Source organism: Trachypithecus francoisi, unplaced genomic scaffold (assembly GCF_009764315.1).
Source record: "Trachypithecus francoisi isolate TF-2019V2 unplaced genomic scaffold, Tfra_2.0 Lachesis_group16, whole genome shotgun sequence".
Taxonomy (NCBI): domain Eukaryota; kingdom Metazoa; phylum Chordata; class Mammalia; order Primates; family Cercopithecidae; genus Trachypithecus; species Trachypithecus francoisi.
In genome coordinates this window covers 1,809,654-1,821,738 of record NW_022681461.1, presented here as the reverse complement: position 1 = coordinate 1,821,738, position 12,085 = coordinate 1,809,654, and the positions used below count along the sequence as shown (strand labels likewise).

General features: G+C 41.7%; 1 protein-coding gene across 13 annotated transcripts in view; it reads left to right on the top strand.

The window, feature by feature from the left end:
* CDC14B (cell division cycle 14B) overlaps window positions 1-12,085 on the top strand; it is a 146,015-nt gene that overhangs the window by 91,407 nt on the left and 42,523 nt on the right. For all 13 annotated transcript variants that reach the window (XR_004443306.1, XM_033236662.1, XM_033236657.1 and 10 more), the window contains 5 exons: window positions 103-190; window positions 486-716; window positions 10,526-10,664; window positions 10,818-10,977; window positions 11,630-11,727. Coding sequence is in view for 12 of the 13 variants with exons in the window: in XM_033236662.1 (XP_033092553.1) it covers window positions 103-190; window positions 486-716; window positions 10,526-10,664; window positions 10,818-10,977; window positions 11,630-11,727 (716 nt within the window). In the remaining variant the exon portion in view is untranslated. The remainder of the gene's footprint in view (window positions 1-102; window positions 191-485; window positions 717-10,525; window positions 10,665-10,817; window positions 10,978-11,629; window positions 11,728-12,085) is intronic.

The following is a 12,085-nucleotide window of genomic DNA, read 5'->3' as shown; positions in this document are numbered from 1 at the left end:
TAAAGCAGATGAGTTTGAAGTCCTTCAGCGACTCAGTCTTGAGTAGAGAGGTTGTGGGGAGATTACGTTTAAAAATGAATTGTGCTGGTCTTCCCCTTGCAGAAAGCAGAAAATGGAGATTTAAATTGGATAATACCAGACCGATTTATTGCCTTCTGTGGACCTCATTCAAGAGCGAGACTTGAAAGTGGTATGTGAAATTATGGCATCAATCTCATTTTGTTATTGAGAGTATCTATCTTGTATTTTCTTTTGAAAGAGTTACACCAAGCTTGACCAAGGGTTAATTATTTAAGCATACTTGGTCATTTCAGTAGATCATTCTGACTGGATTTTAACTTACTTTTTGTTTTGTTTTTTACAGTTATAATCAATTTAGTATTTAATTCCCAGTCCAGATACTGTTTCTGCTCAATTACAGGTGAAACTATTAGCCATTGTTTTCTTTATGTGTTTTACAAGATCTGGTGCATTTCTTTATGTAGGTTACCACCAACATTCTCCCGAGACTTATATTCAATATTTTAAGAATCACAGTGTTACTACCATTATTCGTCTGAATAAAAGGATGTATGATGCCAAACGCTTTACGGATGCTGGCTTCGATCACCATGATCTTTTCTTTGCGGATGGCAGCACCCCTACTGATGCCATTGTCAAAGAATTCCTGGATATCTGTGAAAATGCTGAGGGTGCCACTGCAGTACATTGTAAAGGTACGTTTCTAGGGGTGGTTAAATAATAGTATACAGTATGAGTATATGAATATGTAGAAACAGACCATATTCATTTAGTTTATGTGTCAGAACACGAAACTGCCTTTATTTTTAGAGTGCCATTAAACCTTTGATTTATTCATCAAATATTTATTGGGCGCATACTCTATTGTTAAGTTCTAGGATACATCAATGAGTAGTGTAGACTGTAAGAGCCTGTCTTTATGGAAACTATTCTTAACAAGTTGCTCTGTTTTCAGCAATTATAACAGTGTCTGGCACTTAATAGATATTTTTTGAATAAATGAATGACTATACAATAATACATGGTATGAAGGTAGTGGGATTTATTTAACTCTCTTTGTTAGTTAATTAAGAAACAAGGAGTATAGTTTTGTTAAAAAAAATCCAGTATTGGATAATAAGCTCAGCAAGCCTTGGGGAAAGGGGGAGACTGATCTCCAGAGTTACTGCTGTATTTGTAGTTTAAAATATAATGACAAAACATCACATTTCCGTTTTTATTGAAAAATCATAAGGTATACAAAGAAACAGGGAAGTGTAGCCTATACAAAGGGAAGACATACATCCTGGCAGGGCGCGGGGCTCACACCTGTCATCCCAGCACTTTGGGAGGCCGAGGTGGGTGGATCGCCTGAGGTCAGGAGTTTGAGACCAGCCTGACCAACATGGTGAAACCCCGTCTCTACTAAAAATGCAAAGAAATTAGCTGGGTGTGGTGACGGATACGTATAAGCCCAGCTAATCGGGAGGCTAAGGCACAAAAATCACTTCAACCTGGAAGGCAGAGGTTGCAGTGAGCCGAGATTGTGCTACTGCACTCTACCCTGGGCGATAGAACAAAAAAAAGAAGAAGAAATAAATCCACAGAAACTGTCCCTGAGAAAGATCAGACTGTGGACTTAATAGGCAAAAATTTTTAAATAACCATCTTAAAGATACCCAAGAGTTAAAAGAAAACGTGGGAAAAGTCAAGGAAACGATCTATGAACAAAATGTTAATAACCAGTTATAAAAAGAACACCAAAAAGAAATTCTGGAAATGAAATGTACTATAACTGAGATGAAAAATTCACTGGAGGGATTCAGAAGCATATTTGAGCAGGCAGAAGAATCAGTGAGTGTGAAGCTAGAACCATTAAAAAACTAGCAAGTCTGAGGAACAGGAAGAATAAAGAGCATAAGATAAATGAACAGAATCTAAGGGACCTCTTGAGACATGCCCAAGTCGACCAAGATACAGATTGTGGGAGTTCCAGAAGGAGAAGAGAAATAAAGGAGCAGACAGATGATTTGGCTGAAAACTCCCCAAATGTGATACATGCAAGAATATCCAAGAAGCTCAACACACTCCAAGCAGGATAAACTCAGAGGCCATGTGAACATGCGTTATAATCACGCTGTAACGACAGAGACACTCTTGAAAGCAGCAGGAGAGAAGTGACCTACCACATGCAGGGTATCCATCCTCTGAGACTGTCAGCAGATCTCTCATCAGAAACGTCGGAGGCTAGAAGGCAGTGGGTTGATACATTCAAAAATGCGTAAGTGGGAGAAAACCTGTTAAGAATTCTACATCTGGCAAAACACCTTCAAAAATAATGGAGAAATTAAGACAGTGCCAAGGCAATCAATTTGCCTTTCTGATAAAGGCAAATACATGGACCATTATAAAAGCTAGTATTATCCTAACAAGGTAATTTGTAAAATATTATTACTGTGACTTGTAATTATTGTAACTTGCAAAAAACAAATAGAAAATCTGAATAAACCCCTAACTAGTAAGGAGATTAAGTATCAAAAACCTCCTGAGAAAGCAAAACCTTGGACATAGTAACATCGCCAGTAAATTCTACCAAACACTTAAGCGAGAGTTTTTCATCCCTAGATCTGACCTGCAAGAAATACTAAAGGCAGCCTTATAGGTTGAAATGAAAGCACACTAGACAGTAACGCACAGCCATTGGAGAAAAGGAAATAAAGATTTCTGATAAAGGCAAATACAGGGACCACTATAAAAGCTAATATTACTGTAACAAGGTAATTTGTAAAATATTATTACTGTAACTTGTAATTATTGTAACTTGCAAATATTATAATATGTAAATTATTATTGTAATTTGTAAAATAATTTGTAGTTTGCAAGTAGTATAATTGTATATTATTGTATACAAAAATTGCAAGTACTATATTACTGTAATTTGTAAAACAGAGAGTAGAAACCAGTAGAGAAAATCAACAAAACCAAGGGTTGGTTCTTTAAGAAGAATAACAAAAATGATAAACCTTTAGCCAGAATGATGAAGTAGAAAAGGAAGAAGACTCAAATTGCTAAAATTAGAAATGAAGTGGCCGGGCGCGGTGGCTCAAGCCTGTAATCCCAGCACTTTGGGAGGCTGAGACGGGCGGATCACGAGGTCAGGAGATCGAGACCATCCTGGCTAACATGGTGAAACCCTGTCTCTACTAAAATTACAAAAAACTAGCCGGGTGAGGTGGCGGCGCCTGTAGTCCCAGCTACTCGGGAGGCTGAGGCAGGAGAATGGCGTGAACCCGGGAGGCGGAGCTTGCAGTGAGCTGAGATCCGGCCACTGCACTCCAGCCTGGGCGACAGAGCGAGACTCCATCTCAAAAAAAAAAAAAAAGAAATGAAAATGGCGTTACTGCTGATACTATGGAAATAAAACTGATCAGGAGTGTAAAAATGATCAGTATTGTAGGACAACAAATTGGATCATCTACATGAAATGGACAAATTCCTAGAAAAACAAAATACCAGAACTAAATCATAAAGAAAATCTGAACAGACCCCTAACTAGTAAGGAGATTAAGTATTCCAAAACCTCCTGAGAAAGCAAAGCCCAGGACATGATAGCATCACCAGTAAATTCTCCCAAAAACTTAAAAGACTAAAACCAGTCCTTCTCAAACCCTTCCAAAAATGTGGGGGAAAAGGAACACTTTCTAACTCAATAAGGCCAGCATTACCCTGATACCCCAAACAAAAAGAGACTGCAAGATAACCGTAGGCCAGTATCACTTACGAACATCGATGCAAAAACCTTGAACAAAATACTAGCCAGTGGAATTCAGCAGCATATTTAAAAGGGTTGTGTACCATGACCAAGTAGGATGTACCCCATGATTACAAGAGTGGTTCACCATATGAAAATCAGTCAATGTAATATACCACGTTAAGGACAAAAACCACACGATCCTCTCAATGCACAAAAAGCATCTGACAAAAGTCAATACCCTTTTGTGATAAAAAACACGGTGCAAACTAGGTATAGAGGGAGATTACCTCAACATAAGAACCATATGTGAAAAGCCCACAGCTAACATCCTGAAAGCTTTTCCTCTGAGCCCATGAAGAAGACAAGGATGCTTGGTTTTGTGGCATCTGTTTAATATGGTAATGGAAGTTCTAGCCAAAGCAAGTAAGAAAAAAAAAAAAAAACATCGAAATTAGACAGAGGGAAGTAAAATTATCTGTTTGCAAATGATATGACTTATATGTAATATAAAGAAAACCCTGGGCCAGGTGCAGTGGCTCATGGCTGTAATCCTAGCACTTTGGGAGGCCAAGGCTGGTGGATTGCCTGAGCTCAGGAGTTCGAGACCAGCCTGGACAACACAGTGAAACCCCGCCTCCACTAAAATACAAAAAAAAAAAAAAAAAAGCCGGGCGAGGTGCATGTGCCTGTAGTCCCAGCTACTTTGGAGGCTAAGGCAGGAGAATTGCTTGAATCTGGGAGATGGAGGTTGCAGTGAACCAAGATCGTGCCACTGCTCTCCAGCCTGGGGGACAGAGCAAGACTCTGTCTCCAAAAAAAAAAGGAAAAGAAAACCCTCAAGATTACATACACACACACCCCACCAAGCCCCGCTAGAACTAATAGATGAGTTCAGCAAAGAAGTGGCAGCATATAAGCCCTGACAATAAAAATCTAAAAAAGAAACTAAGAGCACAGTTTCATTTGTAATAGCGTCAAGAAGAATCACGTAGTGGGGAATTAGCCAAGGAAATGAAAGATTTGTTGAAAACATTTTTGAGAAAAATTAAAGAAGATATAATTAAATGTAATAACATCACATTTGTCCACTGGGTGACTTAATATTGTTAACATGTCAGTATTGCCCAAAGAGACAGATTCAATGCAAGCCTGTCAAAATTCCAACATTGCTTACAAAAATAGAAAAATGATTCTGAAATTCATTTGGGAATCTCAAGGGATGGCAAATGGCCAAAACAATCTTGAAAAGGAATAAAAAGGTTGGAGGACTCACTTCCTGGTTTCAAAACTTCATCATACAGGTTGGGCATGGTAGCTTAACACCTGTAATCCCAGTACTTGGGGAGGCTGAGGCAGAAGGATTGCTTGAGCCCAGGAGTTTTAAGACCACCCTGGACAACATGGCAAAACCCCATCTCTACTAAAAAGTACAAAAATTAACTGGGCATGGTGGTGTGTACCCCGTAGTCCCAGCTACTCGGGAAGCTGAGATGGGAGGATCCCTTGAACCTGGGAGGTTGAGGCTGCAGTGAGCCATGGTTGTGCGGTTGCACTCCAGCCTGGGCGACATAGTGAGACCCTGTCTCAAAAAAAAAAAAAAAAAAAAAAGCTTGGTACAAAGCTATATCAATCAAGATGGTGTGGTACTGGCATAAAGACAGATATAAAGACCAGTGAGATAGAATAGAGAGCTCAGAAATAAATCCTTGTGTATATGGTCAAATGACATTCAAGAAGGATACAGACACCACTCAATGGAGAAAGGACAGTCTTTTCAATAAATGGTGCAGGGGAAACCTGATATCCGCATGTAAAAGAATGAAATTGGACCCTTACATAACACCATATACAAAAATTAACTCAAAGTGGATCAAGGACCTAAATATAGGACCTAAAACTATAAAAGTATTAGAAGAAAAAAGAGAGTGAAAACTTCATGACATTAGATTTGGCAGTAATATGACACCAAAGGCACTGACAGTAAAAGAACAGACAAATTGGGCTATATAAAATTTTAAAACTTTTGTGCACCAAAGTGTACTAATCAGCAGAGCGGTAACAAGGTAACCCATGGATTGGAGAAAATATTTGCAAATCACATCTGATAAGGGATAAACATCCAGAAGATATACAGAGAAAACTCCTAAAAACTGCAACAAAACCCAGTTCATAAATGGGAAAAGGACTTGAATACACATTTCTCCAAAGGTATAAAATGACCAGTAAGCACATGCAAAATTCTTAGCATTTTTGACTTATAGGGAAAGTCAAATCACAACCACAGTGAGATACCACTTTACACCCATTGGTATGGCTGTGATCTAAAAGAACAAAAACATCACCACCAGAAAATTACAAGTGTTGGTGAAGATATAGAGAAATTAGAAGCCTTGTGTACTGCTAGTGGGAATATAAACAATACAGCTGCTATGGAAAATGGTGTGGCAGTTCCTGAAAAAATTAATGTCATTCAGTAGTAGGTGGTTATATGCCCAGAAACAATTGACAGCAGGGATATGAACAGATATTTTTACACCTGTGTTTATAACAGCATTCTTCTTCTTCTCCTTCTTCTCCTTCTTCTCCTTCTTTCTCCTCCTCCTCCTCCTCTCTCCTCCTTCTCTTCTTCTTCTTCTTCTTCTCCTCCTCCTCCTCCTCCTCCTTCTTCTCCTCTCCTCCTTCTCCTCTCCTCCTCCTTCTCCTCCTCCTCTCCTCCTCCTTCTCCTCCTTCTTCTTCTCCTCCTCTTCTCCTCCTCTCCTCCTCCTTCTCCTCCTCCTTCTCCTCCTTCTTCTCCTCCTTCTTCTCCTCCTCCTTCTCCTCCTCCTCCTCTCTCCTCCTTCTCCTCCTCCTTCTCCTCCTCCTTCTCCTCCTTCTCCTCCTTCTCCTCCTTCTTCCTCCTCCTCCTCTCCTCCTCCTCCTTCTCCTCCTTCCTCCTCCTTCTCCTTCTCCTCCTCCTTCTCCTCCTCCTCTTCTCCTCCTCCTTCTCCTCCTCCTTCTCCTCCTTCTCCTCCTCCTCCTCCTTCTCCTCCTTCTCCTCCTCCTTCTCCTCCTCTTCTCCTCCTCCTTCTCCTCCTTCTCCTCCTCCTTCCTCCTCCTTCTCCTCCTTCTCCTCCTCCTTCCTCCTCCTCTCCTCCTTCTCCTCCTCCTTCTCCTCCTCCTCCTTCTCCTCCTCCTTCCTCCTCCTTCTCCTCCTCTCCTCCTCCTTCCTCCTCCTTCTCCTTCTCCTCCTTCCTCTTCCTCTTCTTCTTTTCTTCTTCTTCCTTTTTTTTTTGAGATGGATTTTCACTCTTATTTTCCAGGTTGGAGAGCAATGGTGCAATCTCGGCTCACTGCAGCCTCCGCCTCCTGGGTTCAAGTGATTCTCCTGCCTCAGCCTCCACAGTAGCTAGGATGACAGGCACATGCCACCACATCCAACTAGTTTTTGTATTTTTAGTAGAGACAGGGTTTCACCATGTTGGCCAGGCTGGTCTCAAACTCCTGACCTCAAGTAGTCCACCCACCTCAACCTCCCAAAGTTCTGGGATTACAGGTGTGAGCCACCACACCCAGCCAGCAGCATTACTCTTAATAGCCAAAAGGTGGAAGCAATCCAGGTTTCCATCAGAGGAAGGCTAAAGAAATGGCTAAAGAAAATGTGCTGTATCATACAGCAGAATATTTTGCATCCATAGAAATGAAGAAAATTCTGACACATGTACTGCTACATGGCCGAACCTTAAAGATAATAGGCCAACTTAGGTCTGCTCGTCAGAAAAGGACAGATACTGTATGAATCCACTTGTGTGTGATACTCGGGGTAAGACAAAGTAGAATGGTGGTTGCCAGGGCCTGAGGGGAGGCAGGGGTTGGTAGTTACTGTGTGATGGGTCCTGAGTTTCCGTTTTGCAAGATGAAATATGTTCTGAAGATGAATGGTGGTAATGTCTGTACAGCAGTGTGAATGCACTTCATGCTGCTGAACTGGACACATAAAAAGTGGTTCAAGTGATAGTCAGAAACTGACAGTAAGGAAATGTAAATTTCTGAATTAACTGAGACAGAATTTAAAATAACTGTCTTAAACATGTTCAGTGAGCTAAAAGATAATTCAGACAACTAAATAAAATCAGGAAAATGATACATGAAGAAAAACGGTAAATTTTATGTTATGTATATTTTACTCCAATTTTTAAACATAATTAAAACAAAATCCAGCATTGCTTATTTCATTTTTTAATTATAAAAAGCAGTTGAAGTTATTCTTCACCAGGGTCCTTTTGCATCCCAACCCCATCACACACCCAACATTTGACAGTGTGCGGTGACCTTTTTTGAGGGTTGGGTACTACTGGCATCTGGTAGGTAGAGATCAGGGATGCTGCTAAACATCCTACAGTGTACAGGACAGCCCCTCACTATAAATAATTGTCCAGCCTCAAATGTCAGTACTGCTGAGGTTGAGATACCCTGAAATAGAATGATGACCAATTAAAAGCCTAGAGAGGCTCTTGTATGATTGCATCTTTGTTTAGGGAGGAAAAATGATGACAGTATGAAAACTGGGCTGTACCGTGAAAATTGAGAGTCATCAAGAGGTGTATTAGTCTGCTGGGGCGTATCACCGGCTGGGTGGCTTAAACACCAGCAGTTAATTCTCTCACAGTTCTGGGGGCTAGAAGTCCAAGGTCAAGGCACTGGCAGGGATGTTTTCTGGGAAGGCCTCTCTCTTCAGCTTGCAGATGGCTGTCGTCTCTGAGTCTTCTCATGGTTTGTCCTCTGCTTGCACTTAACTCCTGCCGTCTTGTTTCTTTTTCTTTTTTTTTTTTTTTGAGACGGAGTCTCGCTCTGTCGCCTGGACTGGAGTGCAGTGGCCGGATCTCAGCTCACTGCAAGCTCCGCCTCCCGGGTTCCCGCCATTCTCCTGCCTCAGCCTCCCGAGTAGCTGGGACTACAGGCGCCCGCCACCTCGCCCGGCTAGTTTTTCGTACTTTTTAGTAGAGACGGGGTTTCACCGTGTTAGCCAGGATGGTCTCGATCTCCTGACCTCGTGATCCGCCCGTCTCGGCCTCCCAAAGTGCTGGGATGACAGGCTTGAGCCACCGTGCCCGGCCATCCTTCCTTTTCTTGAAGAACAAAGAATGTTTGCATCCAGGTAGCTCTGCTTTCAGAAGTCCAAAAGCCTTACTTTATTTTATTCCATGTCCATCCCCTTTACCACAAGTTGCCAGTGTCTCTACTGGTATAATCCCATCTCTCTTCCTTGCTTCTGCTGAGATGGCTGATTAAGTCTAGGCAGTCTCTTTAGAGGGGGAGTGTTCAGCCACACCCTTGATTTTTCTCTCTGTAACACTCTTATTTTTTGCAATATGGATAGCCTGAGAATTTTCTGACTCTAGTTCCTGATTCCCTGTTGCTTAACAATTTCTTCTTTAATTTGTCTTTTTTTCCTTTTGCATTTTACTGTAACCAGTTAAAGAGAAATCAGGTTGTATCTTCAACACTTTCCTTATAAATCTCCTCTGCTAAATATCCAAGGTTGTCATCCACAAAGCCACGTCTCCATTTCTATTTAGTTGTTACAGTGACACCCACCTCATAATCCAAATCTGTTGTATTTAGGGTTCTCCAGAAAAACAAAGCCAGTAGGATTTTTTTTTATATGTAGGAGATTTATTAAAAGGAATTGGCTTATGCAAGTATAGATTCTGGTGAGTCCAAAATATGCAGTGTGGGCCAGCAGCCTGGAAACACAGGAGAGCTGATGGGGGCAGATGAAAGCCAAAGGCATTCTCTTGCTCAGGAAAGTCAGTGTTTTTGTTCTGCCCAGGTTTTCAGGTGATTGGATGGGGCCCATCCACATTATGGAGGGAACTGTGCTTACTGAAAGCTCACCAACTTAAATGTTAATCTCCAAAGATTCATTCCAAAGATTGACACATAAAATTAACCATCACTGGAGGTAATGATAATAGTGTAGATAAGACAGGCCAGCACCAATAGAGGTTTAAAAAAATCTGAGTGAAAATATAATATAACAAACTAGAAAATATAATTGGATGTGGGAGTAAGTGCAAAATTGCAAGCCTTTGTTTTTGCAAAGATGGTGGTACCATTTTTCTAAAATGCCCAGGGCAGAAGACACTGCACTTACTAGAATGATTACTTAGAAAGTGATTCTCCACCTCGGCTACGTGTAGAATCATCTGGAAGATTTTAGGAATCTCTCTGTCCAAGCTATGCTGCACACCAGTTAAATCTAAATTCTGGGCGTAAAGCCAGGCGTGGTGGCTCAAGCCTATAATCCCAGCATTTTAGGAGGCCAAGGTGGGCGGATCACCTGAGGTGAGGTGAGTTTGAGACCAGCCTGGCCAACATGGTGAAACCCTGTCTCTACTGAAAATACAGACATTAGCCAGGTGTGGTGGCACACGCCTGTAATCCTAGCTACTTGGGAGGTTGAGGTAGAGGAATTGCTTGAGCCTGGGAGGTGAAGGTTGCAGTGAGCCAAGATCGCATCATTTCTCTCCAGCCAGCCTGCTGGGCGACAGAGCGAGACTCTATCTCAAAAATAAATAATTAAATGAAACAAATAATAAGTACATTCTGGGCATGAGACCAGGCATCAGTATTTAAAAACTTCTCTAGGTGATTCCAGAGTATAACCAGCCTTGAGAACTGCTGTTGAGAGAAGCAGAGTCATGAGAAGCCTTTTACAAAAATTCTACCTGCCCAACAAACTCCTGGAGTACATGAGCCCAAGTTTCATTGCTGTGCTTCTCTTTTCCTAGCTGGCCTTGGTCGCACAGGCACTCTGATAGCATGCTACATCATGAAGCATTACAGGATGACGGCAGCCGAGACCATTGCGTGGGTCAGGATCTGCAGACCTGGCTCGGTGATTGGACCTCAGCAGCAGTTTTTGGTGATGTAAGTAGTAGTTCCAAGGGAAGAAGTGGGGTTGGAATCTGATGGGGACTGGAATTTCCCTTAGTTTCCAGTAACAACAGATAGTCTGGTAGGAAGAAGTTGTTCATGTATCTTTCTGGAAAGCTCTATTTTGATGTTATTTAAATGCTGTAGGAAGCAAACAAGCCTCTGGCTGGAAGGGGACTATTTTCGTCAGAAGTTAAAGGGGCAGGAGAATGGACAACACAGAGCAGCCTTCTCCAAACTTCTCTCCGGCGTTGATGACATTTCCATAAATGGGGTCGAGAATCAAGACCAGCAAGAACCCGAACCGGTAATGAAGCTGTTTCTGTTGAGATGTTGTTACTGCTTTAACTGCTGTTGAAACCTTGTCAGGGCATGGAGAAATCTGTAGGTAAAATAATAAAGCAGCTCTTGGATGATTGTCAGTTTTTTATATTTATAACCCTCTCGAGGCACTTTTTACCCAAAATAATGGAAACAAGGTTGTGTGTGTCCATAAAACTGTAACTCGGCAGGTAGCATAAAGGTTGTGAAGTGAGCTCTTTAGCCAGATCTACCCCTGCCCCTCACCCCTTTTTGCCGTTTCACAACAGCCGATTTAGGAAAGCAATCAGTCTCAAATGGGGAGCTTTCAACAAATCAAGGGCTTAGGGGGCAGCAGTACTACATTAAGTGGTAGTAAGTACACTGTGAGATTTTAAAAAGAATGTTTTCAAACGTGAAAGCCCATTAACCCTCTTCACTGCTGATACGTTCTGTAGTGAGTGCTGCTGGGTTGTCTCTGAAAGTCAGCTTTGGCTGTCTTAAAATGTGATCGGTAGCTTGATTGTGAAAGGGAAAAATATTTTAGAGTTTGCAGAAACTTGGACTGTCTGTGTTTATGTGGATAAATTGCTGCTCTGCTTTACTGGATTAATAAGTGCAACTTAAACCATTAGCTCAGTGTTTTTTTACTTACACAGTACAGTGACGACGACGAAATCAATGGAGTGACACAAGGTGATAGACTTCGGGCCCTGAAAAGCAGAAGACAATCAAAAACAAACGCTATTCCTCTCACGTGAGTCTGGCTTCCTTTGTTGTGGTTGATATTTCTTTATTATGTGTGTGGGGTCCTTGTTGAGGGTTTCTCCTGCACATTTTTCTCCATAGTTGCAAGCCCATGATGCCACTTTGAAATGTTTGCCTATGTTATTTAAAACCTAGGGGTGCTGGCCTTGGAATCTCTCAGCTGTCCCTTGTTTACCTTGGTCCTTATGAGCCTTTATGGGTGGGAAGGCGACATCAGGGATGCTTTTTCTCCGTGAATAATCAGCACAGGGCATCCTCCAGAGCTCAACAGCAGATGGAAAGCCCAGGATGCCAGACCTGTCCGTAGTTATAAACTGGTCTATCTCTTTACATTCGCCATGTTGCAG